Source organism: Excalfactoria chinensis, chromosome 13 (assembly GCF_039878825.1).
Source record: "Excalfactoria chinensis isolate bCotChi1 chromosome 13, bCotChi1.hap2, whole genome shotgun sequence".
Lineage (NCBI taxonomy): Eukaryota > Metazoa > Chordata > Aves > Galliformes > Phasianidae > Excalfactoria > Excalfactoria chinensis.
Window position 1 is genome coordinate 7,577,401 of NC_092837.1, and position 25,739 is coordinate 7,603,139.

A 25,739-nucleotide genomic window follows, 5' to 3' on the forward strand; every position below is an offset into this window, starting at 1 on the left:
GGCGCAGTAGGGATAGGTGGGAGTCTGGTCTGGGTCATTCCTGCATCCCAGGCAGCTCTCCTGGCAGCTTGGGTTGGCTGTTCTCATAGCAGGGACTTCGGGGGCAGGATCTGGAGCAACCCAACTTTCTCAAATGAGGAGTTTTGATTCCACTAAAGTACTCCAAGAAGCAGCAACATCTTTCTGCACAAAGCTCCTAAACTCTTCTACTAGCATAGACAGTGCTTCATAGCCCAGGGTAGACTTGTTTGAGAAAGGTAACCCCACTGCCTTACAACCACAGAGCCAGAAATGACTTGAGGTGTCGTGCTTGCTTTCTTTTTGTGACACTCCTCCATGGCATCTCTCTAAATTTCCTGTGCAAGACACAGGGGAGTTGAGGGTGTTTTAGGAAGAAAGCAGTAACAGAATCTGTCTGTCAAGGTAGAGAACAAGCCGAAGCCCCCAGAGTTCCCATGCAGAACAGTTCCTATTCTTGTTTGATTTCATGTTTTAAATTCTGCTAGCAAAATATGATCTGCTCATTATTCTTCCCATGACTCTGGCCTTTTGTGCTTTGAAGACCCGCTGCTCTGAAAGGGTTTCTGATGTTTTTTTCCTTTCAAGATTGCAATTGCAAAGATGGTGATTGACAGAGTTCAGACTCCTGATGGCGCAGGGCTATAGACTCAGCTGTTCACAGTGTGCCTCCAGTGCTTTGCTGTACAGCAAGGAGATAACTTTGCAATGCCACAAGGGTTGGTTAGGAGAGAACACAAGGGGATGGTCTGCAGAAGGGAACTAGGAGACCCATGGCTATGATTAATAAAGTTGGTTGGCTAAACTTCAAGAGTCATTTCCCAGCAGTCAGTTTACAGAGTGACCTCCTCCCAGGTATCTGGAGCTCATGCTATTGTCATCAATGCAAAGACCTCTAGCAATTTTATGGTTGTTGCTATGCTGTACATCAAAGCCGCTTGCAGGTTGTTAAAATTTAACATCCTCATACAGCTGAACAAATGGCACTCTCAGGTAATCCTTTGCAGTGGAGCGCCTCATATGCACAGTTACACACCTCCAGTTACAGCCCCAAAAGCAGGAGCACCAACATGCACACACCTGCCTTTCCATTTTGGCGTTTGCTATTCACTGTTCATTTGTAGCTGCGCTCCATACCTTATCACTCAGCAACTTTTTGCAATTATATTATGCATTTTCTTCCCCCAAAGTTTTCTGTTTCCGATACAGTTTGTTTACCACTCAGTGAAGAAATGATGGTCACATTCAAGAATTTGTAAACCCATTGGACAAAAGCTGACTTACCAAAGCTGCCCTCTAGCAATCAACCTCACAGTAGTGCTGTCCCGATAAATGTTGCAGTGGTAGGGAATCACATGTTAATGCTGCTGAGCTTGATATAAAGCACTGTTCCTCCATTGTGTAAATGCTCCTGAGTTCCCCACTGGGACAGTTTGCTGCAAGAAACTCAACTGTGATTATTTAAATAAAAGAGATGATACCAGCCAGGGGAAAACTGGCCAAGCTGTGCCAGCAAAGCTGCGCTCCATATTCCTCTGCTACAGAAATAAGGCGTATTAATGATTTATAAAACTATTTTTAATATTTAAAATAGAAAAGGCCTTGACAGACACTTGTTCACTTGTTACAAATGTAATGTCTGGATCCCAGCAGCAGGACAGCCACACTTGTGGAGCTGAAAGGGTTTCAGGGCAAGGAAAGGCTGCAGAAGAGCTGTATGGGGAGTCTGGGAAGTCTTTCAGACACGCTGGCTTCTTGCAACATTTGCTTTCTGTTAGCGGGGGCTGTTGTGGGCTGCATGTATTTTTCATTATTATTATTTTTAACTTCCATGAAATCAGAGTTATAAACACTGTCTTTCCTTCTGCTTTCTAGCTGTCTCTCACAGACAAAACAAAGTGGCATTAGGCAGAGCAAGCCTAATGGGCTGGCTTAGCAGGGCTCCTTTCAGCTAGTGATCTGTCGAATGAATTACACTTGACATCAGGTCAGTGGTGGCAGTCAGCTGTGGGGTCAGCCCTTGTTTGTTCCCATTGTTGGACCTCTGACATGTTGGCCATCTAGTTGCAAAACTCTGCGCTGGGGTGGGAGATCACCCACTTAATGAAACCAGTCTTCAGACATGGAAGTGCTCCATTCAGCCCACCTGAGTGCCTGGCTGGCAATGTGGATGCAGCACTGATACTCTGAACACTATGCTCATCAGCTCTGGCTAAGTCTGGCTGCCAGGCTGGTAGTCAGCCACTGTTGTAACTAGCTTAAATGGGTAGGAATTGCTTTCTGCCTATCTGTCTTCCTCTCAGGTTGTTGTTGTTTTTTCATGTTCCCTTATTTTCTTGGAAAGGGGAATACAAGCCACGTCTTGGTGGGTCGTGCCATACCCCACAGCACAGTGCTGCCCTCCAGGAGCAGGAAGCTCTCAGGGCTCTGCCAAGCAGCAGCAGCACACCATCACAAAGGGAATGTCTCATAGTCTGTGGCTAGTTCGTAGTTCAGGTGTGTTCAGAAAGTAATGTTCCCAAGAACAAATTTGCTTTGAGAATCATATCAGATGAAGCAAAGAGAAACATTTCCCATATGCAGTTATTCTCCCAAACCATACTGCCTTTCCTGTTCCCATTTCCACTGCTCCCTACAGCAGGCTGAACTCTGTTCTGACCCCTAATACCTCTCCAAATACTCCTTGGAGCAAAGCGAATGGGGTTTATTGATTGCCAACAGTCTTGCCTGCCAAATTACCCTTCTGAGATAAGTTGTCTAGATTAATAGATTGGCTTGTCTCTATGCAAGAGTATGCTTTTCTGATAGAGGATATTTACTGCCGACTGTGGTTTGGTGTTGTGCTTGTTTTTTTCCCCCAGTTCTTTGTTAAAAGCATTAACAATTTGTGACTGAGCCCACTCACAGCTCCAAGCGTCACCCAGGCAGGAGGAGAGGCAGAGCGACTGCACTGCTTTTGGTGCAATTCAGACTTTATTCCATCTGTATTTCATTGTGCATTTCTCTTTCTTGTGTATGATACAAAAAGTTGCCCAGAGGCAGACCAGAGGGCAGTGTGGGTTGTGAGAATAGGGGCAGAGACAGGGTTGGACACTTATGCCATGCCAACAGTTCTTTAGACAGGGCCATGGTACTTACATCAGAAAGATATCAGAAGATATGAAAAGGAAAGCAGCCATCTCCAGGTCCTTCTGTTTCAGAAGCAGCAGGTTCTGGATAAGCAAGATTGCTGCTTTATTTGCTGTTCTTGCACATCTAGTATTGGTACTATGTACTGTGGGATTATGGTTTAGGTTTCTGTTCTAATAGCATCTAGGAAGATTGCCTAGAAATTCACTGAGCGTCCACATCTCACCTGCTTTACTGGAGAGAAGTGAGGTTTTTGGCACCTTCTGCTTTGTTTTTCTAAGAGTGCTATTATTCCACATTCCCTTGAATGGCAGGAAATTCCTAGTGGGACAAGTGGGATTTCACTGCTCCAAGACTGTGCTGAGGGGTTATTCACTGAAGGAATGTGTCTGCCACAATCCTCTCCTGGAAAGCTGCCTGTCCCGCTACTATGGAGCATGGAGAGCTGGAGCCCGCAGCCACCCCGCGCTGCTCCCCAGCACTGCCTGACGCGCTCTCCCTGCTCCCCAGGCAGCAATTTTTCATCATTTTGTTGTCTGCACATTTTCAAGCAGTCACAGAACTCAGTGCAGAGAGTTTATGTTCTCTCAACAGTACTAAATGGATTCGCTGGGTTTAGAAGGCACCTTGTAAGGAGAAATGTCGGGGTGCCCCATAAGTGCAGGGTATGTGTGCTGCGAGCGTGGCCGCACTGCAGGGCCTACAGGCTGTGGCAGCCCAGTGGCTGTGCTAGGCGGAGGTTCCCCATTACTTCCTGCAGTTCAGTCTGACGCATGATATCACTGTGAAAGATGACTGCAGCTTTTTACATTTTTTTCCCTTTTCCCCACTGCTTCTCTGCTGATGTCAATATTTAACTGCAGTTGAGTCATTCCAGTCTATTGTAGAAAGCAAATAACCTGTGAAGTGCGCGGCCTGGGGACGGAGCCAGTGCTGCTCCTGGGAGCCTTGGAGCTCAGAAGCTACTATATGTGGGTTTGGCTTGTATCGTAATGATACGGCCTCTTGTATCATTAAGACCAAACCATAGTACTTTCCTCCAGGTCTGAATTTAACTTGTGTTCACAAGTGCTCGGACTGGGCACTTGGCTTTCCTACCTCCAACACTGGGAGGTCCTTTCCTTTTCATTTTTCTGGTCTGCAATGTTGCCAACTACAAACTCAGCTAAAATAAAGTTAATAATCCCACTGCTGTCAGAAACAACCAGTGCAGGGAAACTGCCCAGAGAACAGCACAGTATCGGTGCCTCTGAGAATTTTTAGCCATTGCCCATCTGTTGATTTTGTGCTCTCTGGTATGCAGTAAAGCAAGTGAGGAGACTGTAAGAGATGCTAAGAATAGAGGATTTCCCTTTGTGTGCCATTTAAAACACCAGCAATAGACTCAAGTCACAAAGCCTAGGACAGGGATTTTTGGCTGAGGAATGCTGCACGTTTTGGATAGCAGGGAGAGCAGGTGGGCTGAGCTCAGGTTTGGGTTTAAATGGCTCTGTTTTTGTGGGAACATCTGCACGGCACAGTGTGGTATGGAAGCTATTTGAGACAGACTGCTGTACCTTGCAGAGCTAGATAACCAGTGCAAAGTGCAGAACGAATTGTTTTCAGTATTTGAATTGGCTCATACAAACCCAGCATGGGGATTTCTGTACAGCGTGATGCTGTACAGCTCTCACACAGTAAAGCTGGCACATGGTAGCTGAATCTTGTTATTATACCACAGTAGTATTGTAATGTCAGCATCTGAAAATGTTTTCTTCCATACAAAAAGTTGGGATAAATGAAGCTGCTTTTTCTTCACCTTACTTTCTACAGTGGACTTTTCTGTGAAACTCCTCCACCGATGGTTCTGCTCCAGACGAGCCCATGTGATAACTATGAGTGCCAGAACGGGGCCCAGTGCATCGTCGCACACCAGGAGCCCGTCTGCCGCTGTCTTGCTGGCTTTGCTGGGCAGAAGTGTGAGAAACTCATCACAGTGAACTTTGTTGGGAAGGATTCCTATGTGGAGTTGCCATCAGCCAAAATTCGCCCTCAGGCAAACATTTCCCTCCAGGTACGTCATGCAGAGTATCTGTTGCTGGTGCTTTTGATGAGAAATAATGTATCTGCATCCACAAAGCCTGACAGCTGAAGGCTGTTCTGTTCTCTCCTGACTCTCAAAATTTCCCATTTGAATGCAGCAGGACTTGCTAATAACTTGAGTTGACCTTCTTCATATTCATAGACAGTATGTGATTTTGCTGAAATTCATTGCAATTGAAGGTGATTTTCTAAAATACCAGTTTATTAAGAAATACATTTGTTAGTGTCTCACCAAAAGTGCGGCTACATTCCATCATCAGGGTTCAAATATATTGCAGCTTTCACTTGAAAACTCTTGCTTATCTGAGACAAGGGAGCCTTCCAACATGTTTGCGTATGAACCCACTCATTGTCACCAAGACCTTTCTGTGTTTCATGGTTCTTGCTTTCATTGTTGCTCATATATATGCTCTATTAAATCACATTTGAATTGCGTATATGATTTAGTTGTGATTTTTAATGTAGGTTTATTGTTTCCATTTTAATCATTCTCAAGAAACCTTATCTGGTTATTAATGTTTTGCAGGTAGCAACAGACAAGGACAATGGCATCTTGTTGTACAAAGGAGACAACGATCCTTTGGCTCTGGAGCTGTACCAGGGACATGTGAGACTCATCTATGACACACTGAATTCTCCACCTACCACAGTATATAGGTAAGAATCTAAGCTTTTCCAAGACAGTTTATTTCTAAATAAAGATAGAAAGGCAGGATTTTTCTAGGAAATAAGCATGAAAGAAGAATCCTTTATTTTACACCACTGCATCTATTTACTGTATGCAATTAGACAGGAAAATCAGAACAAAGCCTTAATTGGAGGCTGCATGGTTAAAATTTGTCTTCTGTAGGTAATGCTGGTGATATTATGTCTGATGGCAAATGCAGAAAATTGTTGTGGTTTCTCATTTACTGCATGGATTTAGTATCTAATGAATGTTTTCCTTGAAATAGTTCCACATAATCTGTTTCTCTGATACTGATATTGAGCATTAACTTTCTGTACTGGGACAGAACAGTAGCTGTGCAAGGGCAGGATGAGACCATTTCAAAATAGGAGGAGAAGAGCTGAATTCCTCTACAAGGAAATGTTTTTAGAAGATCTCTTAACTGTATCAGTAGTAACCATGCAAACCATGAGAGAACACCAGTTACATAGGTAGACTTACAGAGCATTTTCACCTTCAGACACTTGACTTCTGGGGATACCAAATCCACAGCTTTTATTTATTAGTCATGAGAAAAAAACAAAACAAAACAAAACAAACAAATGTAAAAGCAAGGCCCATGCAGCAAGGGAAAGAGAGGCATGCTACTCATGTCTTCCAGCATACCTTTCAGCAGACCTCTCCCTAGGTTAACCGTCTTCTGATTATTTTTGAGCTGTGATGCTCCAGTTTATTCTGTGTAAACATGTGGCTGTGTTCACACAAAGTCCAGTTAGTTCATTGCAGTTCCTTTGCAGCATGCATGCAAAAGAGGTGGATTTCTTAGCCTTCCTCACTCTCTAGGAAAAACCATTCTAATAGAGTGAGTGCCAGTGGATGGCACTAAGACTGACCATGATTTTCCCTGTCTTAGAAGAAAACTTCTACTGAAAAGTTTTCTCAGCACTTGATAAAGCTTCAGTCTACCCAAGCATGGCAGCTGTGTGGAGTTTTCTTTAAGGAGAGCAGTGATATATTTAAGAAAACAAGACAATTCTTTATAATAAGAAGTTGGATAATCCCAATGTAGGAATGTCATCAGAAAGAACAATGGTTTGTCCACTATAGGAATGAAGAAAGTGGTTTCTTAGTGACTTTGACTGGCTTGGACAGGTGTGAAAAATTTCCCTATGTGTGGCTGCTAATCCTAATTGATTTTGTGTTAGAGCAAAGCCAAAGTTGTTAAACAGTTTTACACCGCTAATTAGAACATAGAAAAGCTTATTGTGTGTGGGAAGCACATGAGGTGACAGACCAGCATGGATGCTTGCTCTCTGTTGTCACGGACAGAGTGGTGTGGTGACAAGAGCTGTTGCCACCATCAGTGACGCCTTACAGATCTGCTGCCTTCTGGCGAAGCTCCCAGAGATGGCAAGTGGCAGAGTCCTCATTATTACTGCGCCCTTCATATTGATCAAGGAGGAGGTCTCCATTCAGACTGGCTCCTCATTAACATAAGATTAATGGCCTGTTCACTGCATTTTGTACCGTGTGATCTGTTGAGATGGGGAAGTAGCTGCTTAATGCGATGCCCTTTCTGAAATGTCACTCTAATCTTTTATTAGTTGAAGGAGTGGAGCAAAATGGGATTAGCATGGAGCTTGATGGGAAAAGATTAGGTCGATTGAGAAAAACTACAGCCAAAGAATGTCAAGAAGGGCCTCTAAATAGATTAAGAGATGTGTTTTCCTTAAGGACTGAGGAAGCAGGAGGAAAGCTGCTTCTCCCTGAGGACTTAAGGGTAGAAGGTGTGAATGGATCTGGTTTGACCTGCCTGTATATTTTGTTTGACTTTTAGCTAAGGGCATAAGCTGTGTTTGACTAGGTAACTTCCAGCCTGGCCTTGGGTTTTCACAAGAAAAACCCCCCAAAAGGGGAAAATCCCATATTTCTTTCAGCAGCTTGGACAATGGGCAGTCATTTCCATTATTAAGGCATTAGCCATCATTTCTAAGCTGTTTCACTAATTCTTTCTGGATGTTTTAGAGGCTGGAACTGGCTTTCATGAGTTCATCTGTACTTTAATTGCACTGAACTGAAATGGATACCTGATTCTGTGTGGTGCAGTTTTATCTAAACCTTTGAAACCGAGCATCTCTTCTCTGCAACTTCTACATTTACTCCTCTTTGTTTTGGTTTGGGTTTTTTCTTAATTAAAAACAAGGTTACTAGGAGAATCAGAAACTTTCAAATCTTAGTCTTGCCATTGGTAAAACTGCCTTCTCTATTTCCTGCACTTTCCTCTCTTGTTTAGACGCCATATCTAAATCTTATCCTCAGCAAAAGTGGACTGACTGTCTTTGAAGTTTGCTGAAAGACGGTTTGGTTCATTTTCTCAGGCAATATCAGAAGCTGCTGTTCTCCAAAGGGATCCGCTCACCAGAATAGATGAGCAGTGTTTTGGCTGTTGCTTGCCTCAGAAGCGTGTGCCAAAAGAGTTAAAATACTGCCTGGTGGGAACTGTGCCAGTTAACAGCTGCAGGAAATCGCTGACTGACCTGGTCCAGTGTTGTAACTGAGCTGTTTTGCTGGTTAGTTCAGGTACTCCTGTGATGGGATGTGGGAAATCACTGGCAAGCCACATTATCTGTAATTCTACATCAGGATCTCCACTACAGGCTTCATTAATAGTAGTTAAGAAGAGTAAAATTAGCAAAGTACTTGGCTAATTCACATGATACACTGTAGGGATAAGATAAAAACCTGTTACCAGATGGGTTTGGAAGCTAGTAGCAAGTATGGCATGTGCAATGGCAGTTTTCAGTATGATTCAGAGAGGTGTGCTAGAAGGATGACGTATGCAACAGGACATTGCCATGGTGAAGTTCAGCACCATGTGCTCTGAACTTACATGCTGTAGTATATTCTGCAGTTGGCCTCCCTCTCCAAATTATCCTAAGAAAATGTTTGAGGACAGAGATGTGGCAGATATATATATATATATATATTCCCGGTGTGCCAAGAAGTAGTTGATGTTACCTACTTTGTGAGGACAGGCTCCCTGGCTTTTGGAGCAGATCAGTTCCTGTGTCTTTTGAGCAGATTTAAGTAGAACTACAGGACTAATTTAGTCTGGAAAAGCCCGGGTGAATTTGCTCTATTGTTAAGATTTACTTTACATATGTTATTCATGTTATGCTTGACTGGAAAGGTTACAGTTGACATTGGATTTTTAGCATAGCAGTATAGCAAAAAGTTGGAAGAGACCTTCAAAGATCCTCTATCCAATTGCCTGACCTCTTGAGGGCTAACCAAATGTTAAAGCACATTACTGAGAGCTGTCCAAGACTTCTTGAACGCTGACAGGCATGGGAGATCAACTACCTCACAAGGAAGCCTGCTCCAGTGTTTGACCACTCTCATGTAAAAAAGAATTCATTATACCTGATCTGAACGTCCCCTGGCGCAGCTTTGTGCCATCCCTGAGCGTCCTATCAGCAGAAGCCATTCTTTCATTCTAGTCAGAATAAAGGTCAGCAAATGTCCAATGGGAAGGTTTACCTCAAATACATTCTCATTTATCAAGTCAGAAAGAAATACAAGTTCATGCATGACTATGCAGTGATTGAAAGTGCCCTTTTAAAAGGAAACCTGACCACATTGTTACAGGAAGTCCTCACTTGTAATCTGTGTAATAAAGGCTTCCTAAAGCTCATAGCAAACACGTTACAGAAGATCCATTTGTAAAGCAGGATTTCTACTTGTTGTTTCTTTTATCCTATTTAATCACTCTCTATATAATGAATTATCAAAAACCATGCATTTTTGTACTTTTAGCTTTCAGTCACTGAAATAAGTATCTTTGTATCCTCTATCAGCTTCCTGTTTTCAGTGTCATCTGCTACAACTGTTCCTTGAACCACAAATAAAACCTTACCTACAGTGTTTTTTCCACTATAGGTTTTATGCTATCACACTGTCACATTGATTTGAATGCTAAATTGATCCTTCCTAATAGAAATAGGAAACAGAAATTTGACAGAAACTACCAAATTCCTCCAGAGTTCCCGGATTATTGTGTTGCATACAGGTTGTTGTAACTGCTAACGGGAGAGACGCAGATATCTTTGGTGTAAAACCATGTTTTCACACAGGCTTCCTGACAGCAGTGGAAAAGGAGGCAATCAGGAAAACACCAGAATGAATTGTGTTTGTCTTTCTGCAGAGCCTACGCCCAAATTACATTACGTTACTCTGTAGAAGTGTCCTTGCACAGTCTGTTTTCAAAACTGCTATATCACCAGAAGTATTTCTTACAGATTGTGTCATGCTGTTCTCATGGTCTGGCTAATTCCTGCATAGCATAGATGGATGTTCTTGTGGTTAGAGCACAAAGCCTGAAGTCAGGGGAGTTTACTGTATCTGCCTCATACGTGATGACTGTGGGATGACAAATTAAATCTGTTTCTTCGTGCACAGAAAGTACAGAAATGAGCAGAAGAAAGGAAGTGTTTCAGAAATGTGCTGTGTCCCCCAGGGGATGAGACTCTGTCTCCACCAGGCTGTGGCTGAGGTTCCTAGCCCAGTATCTGCCACCTGCATATGCTTTTCCACATCAGCTGGCCTCTGCAGGCAGCAGCTCGCTGCCCCGTGGCAGGTCCCTGACAATTCCATCCCAAAGAACCAAAGTGGGATTTTGACTCAATGATTTTGGTCCTGTATTCGGATTTCATAGGCTTCTCCTCCACTCTGCTTGTGCTGAGGTTGAACAATTACCTCAGTGATGGAAGAGCTTCCACATCGACCAAAGAAGGGGGAGATGGGATTTTTCTGTAATCACCTCTCCTTAGCTGCAGTCACTTATCTGCAAAGAAGCCTTGGAGGCTTCACTGCCTTCTGGGGAGGAATGTGCTGGAGGAGTGAAAGCATTAATTCTTCTTTGAATCATTATTAGAGCTTGTCAAACCCCCCCTTTTTTTTTTAACCAGAAGTCTCTGCAGAGCTCACTGTATGATGGCCCTTTTCTTCCTGATACCTTCACAATCTGCAGCTTGTGCTGTGCCTGTCCCTCGTGGGATTCCTTTTTGATATTTCTGGATGGTCTCTAAAATAGACTGTTTTTCAGAGATCTCTATGAGGCATTACTGAGCTCTTAATAACTATGGATATTTGCAATTCGTTTTATTCTTCCTATCACACACCTTATTTTTCTCATGTGCTCCTTAGGGATTTTTCATCAAATATAATGAACGAGACCAGCATTAACCTCAGACCTGCACAGCAAACGTTGTAAAATTTGAATGTAATATACATTTTGCATGAGCTGAGGCAAAGGACAGATGAATTCTTTTTTGCCTTTATAAAGGACTCTGGTGTATCTGAGCAGGACAAAAAAGACAAGTGTTTTTCTTAGTGGATTTCTATATTTTTCCGTGTATTTTTGCGTAGTAGGACAAAGAAGATGTAAGGCCAAGATCTTTAAATATCATCCAACTTTTATCATTTGGTTCAGAATCAAATATTTGCTCTCATGGAATTCAGAAGCTTTCTTCTGCTGAAATGAAGCTTAAAAAGAGTAAAGTTTTCTCCTCCAGGCTGCCTGGTGGCTTAGCAGGCAAGTCTTATTAAGCTGAATTATTTATTTTTCTTTCTAAAATCTCAACTATTTCTTGCAAGAATGATAGGATTTCTCTTTCTCCTCCTGTCTCCCTCCTTCTCTTCATTGCAATACCATGGGACGGTTGGACTGGATGATCTTGTAGGTCTTTTCCAGCCTTGGATTGTAGTGCCCAGAACACTGTGCTGTGGACCCACAGTTTAATTTCTAAACCATACACATACGGTGGCTTTGGTGTGGGATGTTTTGCCAGCACCAGCACTGCTGCACTGCCACAACTGTGGCTGGGGCAGAGGTATGTTTGTTCATGTCTGCCCCTCGGCACTCCCTGTTGAACTTGGGCAAAATTAAAACAGTTTGTGAAGGCAAGAAACATTTCTTACTGCCCCACAGGCCATCAGTCCAGTGTGTATTGCCAACATTGATTAGCACTGATTACTTCAGAGGAAAGTTGAAGTATCCCCATAACAGATAATGCTGGAGCAAACCAAGTCTTAGTCAAAGTAACTTCAGAATCTTCCTATCCACTAGTGGCTGCCTTCTGTCTTGAATTGTGAGGGTTTTGCCTTGCAACAAGAAACGTAGCAAGCTAATATAACAAGTTTATTTCGTTCTGCCTATAAATTCCTTGTAAACATGACGAGTAACACAAAGTGTATGTGTGTGCCATGTGTGATAGCTCTGTATGCTGCTTATTCCAAGCACCGGGCTCTGGATTCAATACACAGTCTCTGCTGGAAGACGTGCATGCAGAACTGGCACTGAGGATGGTCACGGAGGTGCAGCACAGTTCTGTGCACAATTATTTCAGCGCTTCTTCCCAGTATAGAAATGTCGCCCTCAGCTTTGCCAGCACGCCCCAGTGCTGCTAGAAAAGGAAAGCAAAGCAACTGCCATTCTAGGTGTCAGACAGCAATGGATTTTGTTTATTGTAGTGGGAGATGTGTACAGCTGCAAGTATGATGCCACAGATGGGATGGAAACAATTTCATTTCCTGACTGTTGTCAGGTGTCTGAATAGACAGTATTTTCTTAGGGCTTAGCCTTGGATTTCAGATTAAAAACTGATCCTCAGTCATTCAAATTGGAAACACTTTTACTTGTATTCTGTATTGGCCCTGGACCTTGATGCTAAATGGCAGATACTTTGATGTTTCCAGAGCCGAAAAGAGGATAGATGGTGTAAAGTATCTTGTCAGGCAAAGTGACTTTGTGAAGATGCTTGATGGGTTTCCTCATCGGAAACAGATCTGTGATAACCAGTAGAATGTCAGAGCTGCTGTCAGCAGCACGTGGCCCTGACGCTCCGGAGAAGCCCCAGCACCTGTTTGGTGCCACGTCCTGGCAGCAGGCAGGGCTGCCACAGCCACGTGTGGGATGCCTCTTGCCAGGGGAGGTGGTGCTGGGTGCTGGGACTGGCCCTGCTGCTCTTTTATAAGGGTTAATGATTTAATGAGTCCCAGTGGCATTGCAGAATCTATATGTGATCGTTTCTACACTGTGCTTACTGGGCTTGTTATTTTACATGAGGCATGTTACAGAACAGAGACTGAGAAGCAGCAGCTCGTTGCAGTGCAGTGCACTGTGTGCCACGATGCACAAGCTGTTGTGGTGGAGCTGGGTAGGAAGGCATTAAGCGCTGTGACCCCCAGTCAGGGAGGCCTCAGACTTGCAGAGTTCACTCCGGCTATTCCTATTGCTCTTGCGTTTGTGTTTAACAAATTCTCAGCCGGCAGAATGAAGCATTCAGCTCTGCAGCGACGTTGTGATCCTGCAGGAGGCTGGTGCAGGCTTTGACTCTGCAACAGAAGGGCTTGAGGGATATGTCAGCCCCTCTGCCCATGTCAGGGATGCAGTGAGAATTCACTGCAAACAGGGAGCGCTTACACTGGCCATGAATCTGCCCCTTTAATGAATGATCTACGGAAAGGGGTCAGGATTGTGTTAATTGCGTGTTGCAGGAGTATAAAAAAGGTCCTTGCCTTTCCCTTAGAAGGTCTGTAATACAATAACTTTCACTGCTGGCAGGGGTGCTGCAGGAGTGGAATTATGACTGGAAATTAGATATGCATAGCCTGGCCAAATGATCATTAAGGGAGACACGGTAATCAGCTGCCAGTGTTTAAGGGCTGTAAACACCAGGAGGAGAAAGATGGCGTGTTTGGGTGGTCTGCAGAGTTACAAGTAAGAGAAAAGGTATAAAGCCAAGCACATGAGCATGGAGGTAGCAAGGAAAAATCTTAACCATTGAGTGCTCTCAGTTTAGGAGACCTAACACCCGAGTCATGTAGGTTGAACATAACAAAAGGGATACGTTTGAAGCTGGAAGTGAACTTGAGTGCTTTAATAGATATTTTTCACCTCTTATTTCCCCGGTCTTGTGTTTCATTAGCATTTTTCGTGCTTTCTTCTCAACATGTGGTTTTTATTTGACTTCCGGAGATGATAGTGCTTGAAGGGATGTGTTATTGTAAAGGTAGCACAAGCACCACTCAATTATGGTTTTGCCATTGTTGCCATGGAGTTTAAATCTATTCTAAGCTGGGGACTGATTATAACAGGAACCAAGGGCAGGAGGTAGCTGTAGCTTAGAAGGTGAAAGCCTATCACTGCCGGCATGTGAAGTCATCTCAGCACAGGAGTTTCACAGCTCCCAAATCTGTAGTGTCTCCATGTACTTCCCTGCAGCTCTACCAGCTGTTTCTTGATTTTAGTGCCTGTTCTTCCCACGTGCTGAGTGCTCGTTGAGCTCTCTTGGACAGATCTTTCTGGTTATTCCCTTCTACGTTGGATGTTTTCAAAGACAGCCCAAGTTCAGTGTTCCCCATGGCCTTCACTCCCCAGTCACCATCTTCTTGTTTGCTTTGTTCTGTGCTTTGGATGAGGCATGTCCCCATTAAGACTGAGGTCAGGAAAATCTGGAGACTGTAGCTAATGAATTGATGTTCTCATTTGCATAATTGATGGTTACGCATTTCCTCGGTGACATGGTTTGCTGTGATACTTAGAGCTATTTTTGTTTTGACTTCTCTGCCCTGCTGCTTCTGCTGCTTACACTAAAGGTGTGTTACATGGCAGAGAAAAGAATGAACTTTACAGGTTGAACACTTTAATCCCTCAATGCATTTCTGTTCAGTGGCGTATTTACAGTGGCTCAGCTGTAAACCTCTTGTGTGTTAGAGCAGGGGGAGCCATGTTTATAACATCTGTGCGTGCTTGGGTGCTGGAGGAGGGGAGAAAGAAGAGAAATATATGAAAGATAAGAGTGAGAATCAGGTCTCAAACAAACTCCCTGAGGATTTATATTTAATACCTTTTTCCCTCCACTTCCTCACATTCTGAAGACTGAGGAGGAGGCCATGTCCCTGTCTGTGCATGCCATGCCATACAGTGGTTGTGCTGGGGTCACTCTGCACTATGGGATGTTGATGTCTCCTACAGCCCCGAGCTCCCATCTGTGCACAGCTACCCAGACAGCAGAAACTGAGCGCCATATCCGGGGGCTGAAATTTCTAGTCTGATTTCCTCCCGTGGGCTCTTTCTCACTGACTCTTATCAGCACCAACCCGACACCGTCCCGCTCCGTTGTCAGACCCCTTGAGAAGCTCTTGCCTGTCCCCAGCGGCCGAGCACAGCACCGCGCAGCGCTCAGCCCGAGCTGCGCAGAGCTCCGAGCGCTGCCGGACCGCAGCTCCCGGCGCGGGTCTCGCAGTGCTGAGCGCAGCGATTTGGTGCGCGTGGGGAAAAGAGCCAACGGGGGGCGCTGGGAGAAAGTAACGGCGCAGTTCTGGAAGCAAACAGCCACAGCGCTGCGAGGGGCGCCGCGAGGCCATCCCGGCCCGAGCCGGCACGGGGCAGCGCGAGGCCGAGCGCGTTCCGCGGGGCTGCGGCGCCCCCTCGTGGCGTCCTCACGAGGCCGCGATGGCGGCGATCCCCGACCCCGAGGGTCGTTGCTGCGGGACGAGGGCTGTACGGCCGACCGACCCACGGCGAGAATTCGGTTCAGATGTGAAGGGAAGCCTTGCAGAGAGCTGGGTCGGGCAGAAGCCTCCGGTAAAAGAGCCGAGCGCTGCGAGTTTGTGCTGCGAACGGCGTGTGGAGCTTTGCTCTGCGCCTGTGGCTTTCTGCCCTTCATCTGCGGCCAAGCCACTGTCTCCGGCGGACCCAGACGGCTGAGTGGGGCTGTGAGCTGAAGTCGGAACTGCAGCACTCAGCCGTGCGTGCCCACGCGTACCCAGAGGTGGGGACACGCTCGGTCCCAGCGAGCCGTGCTGCCCGCACGTGCTGAGAGGCCACATGGTGCAGCCGCTGCTGCCGCCAGGACACACAGCCGTTTGTTTGCCTCTTTTAGGGCCCTCCGCACGATCTGGGAGAAGCACTCGCTGCAGAGCAGTGGTTGATTAATGCCTGTGAAATCCTGGCCCGGGGAACAGGCAGCACTGCCAGATGTGATAGTTCTGTCCTCTGATAAATGGCCACGGCGTGGCCCTGCTCAGATAGTGGCACAGCTCTGTGTGTTGGCTCCAGAAACCCATCCTGCCAGAAATCCGTCTATCCTGAAGCCATCCATCCCATCTGGGGCTCGACTATCACAGTGCAGCTTTGGGCTGTTCTGCCTTTCGTTGGCACTGCTGCATAAAGTAACAGTTGTTAACGTGTACTTCCATGTATCCAGCACCTTTCAGCTGCGCTGAAAGTCCCAGTGCTTCATACATGTGAATTAAGCATTGCAACACAGCAGTGAGGCATGCAGGGGGTGCACGGGATCATCCAGTCAGCGCTGTTACTACACAGCTGTTCCTCGTAACATGGCAGATATTTGCCACATTCTTAGCAGAATTCAGGAATATCTGGATAGCAAGCTCAGACCAGCTGGTTTCAAACGTACTGGAGCTGTCAGTCCATAGAGCAGTGCCAGGAGGGTGGGCCCCAGCACAGCATACCTAGGTGTGCTCTGCAGGGTACGCAGCCTGTGGCAGTACATCCCGTGTATGTCCTTGGCTCTTACCTCTACCCATGCTACTGCTCCCCTGCATATCAGTATGCAGGACAGGACCCTAAGGATAGACAGCAGCATGTCAGATGGGTTGGGAAGTGGACAGATCTACAAGGCGATTCCTCTTTAGAGGTGGGTCACTCCTCAGTGTTCTGTTCCTCTTCACTGATGGTAAGGAAAATCTGGCCAAGGAGCTCTAAGACCTGCACATCTGCACTGCAGGTTTGCAGAATACCTGAAAGGAATCTGACCTGTGAACTTGTAACACAGGGAGGATGCTGAGCACATGGGCCATTGGAAGGAGTAAAGCCCATTCTTTAAACTTACTGGTTTTTGTTTTAATGATACGTACCACTTACGGAGCAATCTCAAATCTGGATTGCCAGCAAAGCAGTGTCAGATTTCTGAGTTTCACTTAGGAGGCAATTAGGCAAGGGGCTCACAGGTTTGGGGAGGGTTGACACCACAGTGTGTGAGAGCAGTTTATTTTAGTTAAAGGATAGTTTGGCTCTGTAAGGAAATCATGGTTTCTGAAGCCCCTGCTGTCTCTTGCCCCTAACTGCAGTCCCTTGCTGCCTTTGCAAAATAATTTGAGTTTAAACTAACCATAGAGGAATAACTGGGCTTGCAGTGGGGCACCAAGCAGTGTGACAGAAGGGCAGCAAGCTATGACTAGAAAATGGGAACCCTTCATTAGCTTTGCCACCAAAGCCAATATACCGTGGGTCCACACTTCTGCTCTTATGCCCTGGGAAACGCAGCTGCAGTAGTTGCTGTCCTGGCTTTGCAGGACAGTAGTGAGGGTTAATGGGTACACTGTAAGTGGAACACGTGTAAGCACAAGTTGTGAAACAGTTTCCTGGGTGGACACAACCCTCAGAGGCAGCAAGAAGCATTCCTCTCCACTGTTACGTAGATACAGACACTCTGCCGTCTCAAATCAGACATCAGCAATGTTTAGAACTTGCAATGCAGTGGCTTGTGCTGGAAGAAACATCAAAGACAATGGCAATAAAGGTGCTTGGAACGGGGACAGCACTTTGCAAGGTGTAACAGAAGCATAGGCAGATCACTGTTAACACCATCTAATTCTCTCTTTTGTTTTTAGTGTGGAAACTGTAAATGATGGGCAGTTTCATAGTGTGGAACTTGTGATGCTGAATCAAACTCTGAATCTGGTGGTGGACAAGGGGACTCCCAAGAGCCTTGGAAAACTGCAGAAACAGTCTTCTGTCAGCCTCAACACACCGCTCTACATTGGAGGTACACCGGGTTGCTCTGGACTTTGACATGTTAAAAATCTTTTTCTTAAAAAAAAAGCAAAAAGAAGAGAGGCTTGTTAAAAATAACAATAATAATTCTCAGGGAACTCCCTCAGAAGCAAATCATGTTCAGTCCCATGGAAAGGACTCTCTGGCTGGGAGGAAACAAGAGGTTTTGAACTTCTCTGCCAGAGGCTGCTTCTCCATTTCATTCTTTGTATTTCGTTAGCATCCCACTGCATGGCCAGCACGAAGCCACATGCCAGACCAGGGAAGTTAACCTGAGCAGGGCACCAGCAGCCTCTGGTCAGTGGCCATTACCAGAGTGATCAGTTGGTCATTTCTAAAGCTTTCAGAACTTGCTGGCAGTAAAACCTCATGGTGAAGAATATGATGGAAGTGCAGAGAATCACTGCAGAGAAGCAAATCAGACATCAGTAGGTTTATACATACTGTAAATGAAGTGTTTTTCTGCTGTAAACTTTATAGAGGTTTAAAAGCTGGGGGGAGAAGAAAAGATCATATTCTCCAAACAGTATTAACACACAAGCTGACTAAAAACTTCTTGGCTAACAGTTTTCTCATTGGAAACTGATGCCAGAACAACGTTTGAGATTTTAGAATTGACCAAACTTCTGTTGAAAAGTTTTTTCCCATTCAGGACATACTTTCTGGGGCCACATAGCGTGGAAAGCAGATGCTCAGAATCAGAGTATCCCAGCAATGAGGTGTCTGGGCATTAGAGACTGATGGATTTATTTGTGCCAGACCCCCACCAGTTCCATTCTGGAATGAATGTTGAAATCTCCCATTTTCTGTGATGTGGAGTTGTTGTTTTTTTTTTTTCTTTAGACAGCCTATTCTAAATACAAAACTCAGCAGAATGAAAACAGACTAAAAAAATCTATTCTGTAAGCTTTTTCTGAGCAGATCTTGTAAGTCAATAGTAGAAACCACTTGACCATTTGGTGCTGGTTAAGCCTTTTATAAACAATTCCTTTTAATAACCCTTTTCTAAAAGAAGCCTGAATATTGCTCTTGTAAATCAGAAAGCTGGCTGATCTTGCTTTTTACAGAGCTGAACTTTTATAATTGGTTTCTGTTAACAATGTCACAGGTTATTCAAGAGCACTGTGCATCAAAGATGATCTGCCACAGGTTATTCAAGAGTCTGATGATCTGCCCTTGAGGCCATCATAATTTCTGTCTCTTATTCAACTAAAGAGATTCCCACCTTGTTGCCTGGCCTCCTCATACGCTGTTCTCTGTCTCTAGATGTCTCCTGAGCAAGTTTTGATGGGTTGCACCCCTTAACTTGATGGTTGAATAATGGTAACTATATTTTGTATCCCAGAGGTTGTAGCTACTGACTGACAAGCAAAAACATTCCCACCTTTCAGAAGGATAATTGCTATTGAACTGTAGGCAGAAGGAGCATTATCTAAGGACAAGAATACATGGCTGTCCGCCAAAGATCTGAGCTTCTTTTCCCCCTTTTCTTTATAATATATTTCCTACGTAAGCTGGACAAGTGATTTTATTTATCTTCCTTTGCATTTCCAGAATGAGGACAATGCAGCTGCGCTGCCTTACAAAGGTGCCGTGCACATCACTTCTTTAAAGGTTGCAAGGTGCTGAGGCAAAAGAAATGTTAGCTATTATAATTTATATACTATCGTTGTAGCTGTGAGCAAGCTTTCCCTTTTTCTTCTTTTATCTGAAGGGATCCCGACCTCTACTGGATTATCTTCACTGCGCCAGGGTGCAGATAAGACACCAAATGGCTTTCATGGATGTATTCACGATGTTCGCATCAATAACGAGCTACAGGATTTCAAGGATTTACCACAGCAGTCAATAGGAGTCCTTCCTGGCTGTAAATCCTGTAACATCTGCAAGCACGGCATTTGCCGATCCCTGGAAAAAGCAAGTGTGGTTTGTGAATGTCACCCAGGCTGGACAGGCCCCCTGTGTGACCAGGAAATTGGAGACCCATGTCTTAACCACAAGTAAGCTTGAATGAATGCTGATGGGAGGGCAGAAGCTTTACAGCTATTGCATGTTCTCATTTCATCTTGTAAAACACGTGTGAGTGCTTTTGGAGGCACTGGGTTCCCACATGAATTAGTGACAGTGCGAGTCGGTGTCTGTGGCGCTGTTCAATTTTCCTGCCTTGTTTTGATGCTGGTCACTCTCCAAATGACCTCATTCTCATAGAGGAGCTAAGTCGTTTATACTGCAGGCTTTACTTTCAGCTATAACTTTACACATTAAAGTATAAAAACATCTGTTAATGGTTGTGCATTACCTCTGAGGCAGTGAGTGCATACATGTATCCAGAGCACAGCCAGCCACAAGAGGCAGGTTTGCACTGTAGTGATATGCTCACAGCAGCTCTGGACAGGGAATTTGAGTTAACTCCCTGAAGCCTGTTATGCAGTCTGTTGTGAACAGTTTGAATTTCATAAATAGCTGAATGAAATATTACATTCTGAAACACCCCTTTAAAGTGCAAGTTTAAAGAGTAGCATGGTGTTGCATGTGAAGGCAGTATGACTATAAAGCAGTCACAGTTCAAAGGCTCAAGAATAACCACATCTCCATCAGAAACACCGGATGAATAGCTTACTTATGGCAAGTACATAAGGAAACAGCCCCAGGCAGACCAGCAGTCTGCGTGGTTCAGTGCTGTTTCATAAGCAGATGGAAGTACTCTGGTTTTAGGAGCTACTTTGGTTGCGCTATCTTTGGAAGGGGCTTTATAGAAGCACATGCTTTTGACAGGTAAATTGACACGGTAAATAATCACTCTGGTCAGTGAGGGCCCAAATATAACTTGCAGAGGAACTGTTTTAAACTTGCTTTTGGGTCTAATTCTGCAAAGTACTACCCTGGGATGTGCTGAGAAGCATCTGATAGATTACAGACTGAAGGTGGGAATACTGAAGTAAACAAACCCTCGGAGACCCAAGTGAGGCTGTTGTGATTGGACAGTTTCTTCAGTGTGTTTGGCACTGATCTGCTATTTCTTGGATTACTGTCCTGGGTTTAATTAGGCAGAAATGTCAAAATGTGAACGTAAATATCCCTGGGAAGAGGAACTTCAGCATCTAAACACTTCTCTTTCTCCAGGTGTCTGCATGGGAAGTGCGTGGCAGCCAATGTTGCTTACACCTGTAAATGCATGGAAGGCTACACAGGCATGTACTGTGACAAGAAGAACAACTCCTCAAACCCCTGCAGGGTTTTGAAATGCAACCATGGGCAGTGTAAGATTTCTGAGCATGGGGAACCCTACTGTGAATGTGATCCCAACTATAGCGGAGACTACTGTGACAGAGGTATGCTTGGCCACAAGGACCAGGATGTTGGTCTGCTATGCTTCTGTTTTACATCTTTCTTTTCACCTCTCTTTCATGTAACTTGTATTTGGGAGTAAATGGCAAATAATAAGAAAGATAAAGGTAAGTTGGCCTTTACAGAGCGACTTAGGGAGGAGAAAAGAGCCACTACAATCTAAGCATATGGAAAGGGGACATCTGTAGAAAGAGTTTTATTGTCTGTCTCTTGAATCCTCAAGGTTTGCTGCTTGCAAGATTCTGTAAGGATGTTTAAAGGGGACGTTGTTGTGAGGCTTTCCCTGAACAGTGATCAGTCAGCAGTGCTGGGAAAGGAGGTGTTACACGAGGGTTTTTGTAGAGAACAAGATGAGGGACTAGAAGGCAGGAGGTCCTGTTTGAAGTGGCAGTGAAGATTCCCAGCTCACTCCCGCTGGTGCAGCAGGACAGGTTTCCTGGGGCATCCCACAGCTCACACTGGGTGCACCTCTTCTGCCATGAGCTGAAAACACTCACTGGCAAATCTGTGAGCTGTAACTTCATCCCTTCTGCCTTCATTCCTTCCTGTAGAGAAGGAAGGAGTTGGTTTGTATTATTGTTGTCCCTCTTCTGTGAACTACAGACTTTCCAAGTTATCATATCAAGATCATATGCAGTCTCACTAAAATGGATTTGCCTGTGACAAAGTGACTGCACCCCAGCATAGGCATTTTCAGGTACTCTAGATGGCCAATGTCACACAGAGCAGGCTGACCTCTGATCCTGTGAAACAGACATAGTAAAACTAACCTGCATTTTGCAGGAGCGTTGCAGGATTCAACACTCAATATTCATTAAAGCACTTCCAGAACTGCTGATCAAAGCCATCAGGCCTGCGTGGCCTCTGCCTTGTGCCGGATATTGCACATTTGTGTAACACAAGCTCTGTTTTGATGGCAGGTACAAAGCAGTAAAAGATTACGGTTCTGCTCACGGCATCTGCTTGCCCTGAGTATCATTGCATGCACAGGGCTGTCTGCTGATGTGTGGGGAGTATCTAGCAAAAACGTTGCTTCCTTGACGTCTCCGTTGTCTTACCAGAGAATCTCTGCCAAGGGGAGATCATTCGAGAAGTGGTCCGCAAGCAGCAGGGCTACACGACGTGCATCACCGCCTCCAAAGTGCCCCGCATGGAATGCCATGGCAGCTGCAGCAGCGGGCAGTGCTGCGTCCCACTGCGGAGCAAAAGGAGGAAATACTTCTTCCAGTGCGTGGATGGCTCCACCTTCACAGAGGAACTGGAGAGACACGTGGAGTGCGGCTGCTCAAAGTGCTCATAAGCCATTCTCCAGCCTCTCGCCACTTTAATCGACTCAGAAGTGCTATCAAAATGGGACCTATTTACTTTCAGAGTGAAGAAGAAAAGAATTATTAAGTATATTGTAAAATAAACAAAAAATAGAACTTATTTTTATTATGGAAAGTGACTATTTTCATCTTTTATTATATAAAGTATCGCACCACTTTGGGTATATGTATCATATAGTGAGTTATTTTTACCATGAAGCTTTTTTAACAGTTGTAAGAAAAAAAAAAAATTAAAAAGTTAAAATTTAAAAAAATTCTATAAAGAAGACATAGCCTAACAGGAGAAATGTGGGGGGGACTTTATATGTATGCACAACAGACAGATGTCGAGGTGTTCCAAGGACCTGCTGCGGAATTGATATGGGCTGAAGAAATCACCTGGGCTGTGGGCTGGGTCTGGTGCCCAAGCGGATCCCCACGCTGACAGCCACCTGCCTGCCCACACACCCTGAGCAGCCTCCCCTCGGTCCCCTGCTCTGCCTAACACTGCCGATGCTGCTTTGGTCCTGTACAGTGGCTCTGCTTGATATTCTTGAACTGGTTCCCTATAAGCACTGCCGTAGCTAAAGGCTAACAACGTTGTCTGACTATTGTAATGCTATAATACATTTTTGCTGTGTATGTTGTATGTATCCGTGTTCACAATATATTCTTCAGCAACTGTATCTATAGAGCACAGGCAGCTTTATCCAAAAGAAGGGGACAAAGGGAAAGAAAGTGGGGAAATATATGTTGCTTTGGGAAATTTGGGGGCAAAAAGTGAAATAAGTGCTAAGTAATGCCTAATTAATGATGTAATAGTTTTGTGTTAATTCCTCAGCTATGTTATTTCCCAGGTTTGTGCCTTCTTGCTCCGAGCCTTGAGCCCTTTTTTGTATATGAAATATAAGGAATGCACTGCTACTAAATTTGTCATGCCTTGACATTGTAACGTGCAAAGGTCATAAAGAGCATGAAAGTGGTGCAGGAGCCAGAACGTACCTGAGGCAAAATGGCTTTGACTCTCAGTGTCACTTCAGCCATGGGTGTAAGCTGGTCTGTAGCTGCTGGTTCATCAGCACCAGTCCCAAGCAGCTGGCTGCCTTTCCACAGCTTTTTGAATGAGCAGAAGTTGCACTATGTCCTTGTGAAGTTACACAGCCAATACTTGTTGATCTTAGCAGCACTCTCTTCTCTGCATAGGGACAGGAGACATTCATAGCTACATCACATTCCATTCTCACATTTGGTGCAGACTGACCGATCCAGCCAAAGCTTTTCCATCTGCACTATTTTATATATCCTGCACTTGTTTCTCCCAAAGGGCTCCCAGTAACTTCAGCTGCGTTCAGAGCAAATGCTGAATAGGAAGCAAAGTCAATGCAGGGATAAATTCTCACTGTGAATGTGGAACAAAAAGCGACTCTTTGGGAGGAAGTTTGATTTTTGGAGGGTTTTTGGCAGGGCTGCCTTTCAGGGTCAGTAGGTACGTGCAAAGAGTATCACAGATACCTTGAATTTTCTCTTACTATCAATTTCAAACATCTGTAACTGTTCCATTATCAGTGTAATTTCCTTCTTTCCCCGGCTTAACAAAGTATTGCAGTGCTTTCTTCAATTTCTCTAAGAGAGGTAAAGTCAGAGGTGACTTTAGCAGCCAAAAGCCCCTTTTGGGAACACTCAGTCTCACCACAGAGATTTCAGCTCATAGGCTTCAATAGCCAATGGGTAGGAGAATGAATGAAGCAAATGGGGCTTTTGTTTGAATGAGTCTTTGGAAAGATCCACAGAATGGAATCCTGCCATGCAAAGTACAGATGTTTATTTCTTGCTAAAACTAAAGTGATCCCGTAGCCATCACCCAACCAAAAAGCTGCAACATGCTTAGCACTCTTCTGCTACTGAACTCTTCCCTTAACTGCAGCAGTTGATCCAAATTTCTCTGTCACTACCAGAGCAGCTGGAGCAGAAGGGATATAATCAATGCATTAGCATTCTCTTCAAACAAGTACCGGTATGAGGGGCCTGCAATCATTGAAATATAAAACAATCTCTAGTTAAATGTGCCAAAGTCTGATTGAAACAGTATGGTTCAAGAGCCAGGGGAAAACTAACCCTGCTGGCAAATACCCTGGACTCCTTTTTATTTTGTCAGATTCCCAAAGCAGCTCCAATGGTGTACAACAGAAATCAGCCAAACCTACAGTCTGCAGATTTAAAACTTCACGCAGGGAACTGCAGCTGGCTGCACAGAGAAGTGCCTGCACACCACTGCCACTGGTGTTTCATTAACGCTAACATCATGCACGTTAATTTCTGAAGGAGCTGCTGCTGTTCTGCTGTACAGAAGCATTCAGCTGGGCAGCGGTTACAAGGCTGCTGTTTGCTCCACAACTTGCAGCCACCAAGCAGCCAAGGCCTGAAGAAACGCTGTCCCTCTTGAACACTAACTACACATTTGTTTGCTTTGTTTCATGAGCAGCAGCGCATTCATATGAGAGAAGTTAAGGTGTACTTGTGGCCTCACACCTGCCTGGGGGTGCTTTAGAGGAATGACCTTGACTGGCAAGGCAAAAGCCATCAATACCTTGTTGCTGAGCACTCTGGGATTCATTTAACCAATGCTTTGCAGCAAAGGGACCAGCAGCAGCTCAGCTGGCCTTCTTCCCAGCCATTTTCTATCACAGCATCTCGATGCTAAGCGTTGGGATAAAGAAATACCTATTTTGTAACCAAATGATGCAATTTTTGTATGCTTTTCAGCAGCACTTGTCATTGGATAGTGATGCTTTATGTCAATGAGTCTATGACTTGCTACAGAACTATTTTATGCTAAGGAGAAAATAAAAAGCATTCAGATGTGCCAAAAAAATGTGAGGTTAACTGAAGTGTAATTAGCTCTGAAAGCTCCTCTGTAACCTGCCTAACTTTACAATGGATTTCAACTACTGTGGGTACAGTGCGGGAGTTTTTACCTCTATAAAGTTTTAATATAAAGTGAAGAAAGATGCTAACCCTTAAAATCCGGCGATGCAGACTGGTGTGAACTGATGTATGTTATTAATCGATTCTCATTGTGATGTAAGTTTAAATAAATTGTTGGGTTATGGAAGATTGTAACACACCTTACGTCGTGGTGCGGGTTATTTCTCTCTGCATTCGAGGTGCTGGGGGTCCATTTAGAGTTTAGCAGCAGTGAAGCAGCTCAGAGAAAGTGACGGGATGGCGAGTTCCTCTGGGTAGCTGCAGTCTGAACGTGGCTGCAGTTTGCTCAGACACTGTCACGAGTGGTAACAGCCTCGGGTGTTTTTAGTAGTCTTACACA

General features: G+C 44.7%; 1 protein-coding gene across 3 annotated transcripts in view; it reads left to right on the forward strand.

Annotated features, from left to right (window-relative positions):
- Window positions 1–25,532, forward strand: part of SLIT3 (slit guidance ligand 3) — a 433,663-nt gene extending 408,131 nt beyond the window's left edge. For all 3 annotated transcript variants that reach the window (XM_072348011.1, XM_072348012.1, XM_072348010.1), the window contains 6 exons: window positions 4,960–5,200; window positions 5,756–5,886; window positions 17,597–17,751; window positions 19,474–19,759; window positions 20,883–21,091; window positions 22,169–25,532. In XM_072348011.1, the coding sequence (XP_072204112.1) occupies window positions 4,960–5,200; window positions 5,756–5,886; window positions 17,597–17,751; window positions 19,474–19,759; window positions 20,883–21,091; window positions 22,169–22,407 (1,261 nt within the window). In that variant the 3' untranslated portion in view covers window positions 22,408–25,532. The remainder of the gene's footprint in view (window positions 1–4,959; window positions 5,201–5,755; window positions 5,887–17,596; window positions 17,752–19,473; window positions 19,760–20,882; window positions 21,092–22,168) is intronic.
- Window positions 25,533–25,739: the final 207 nt, after the last annotated feature.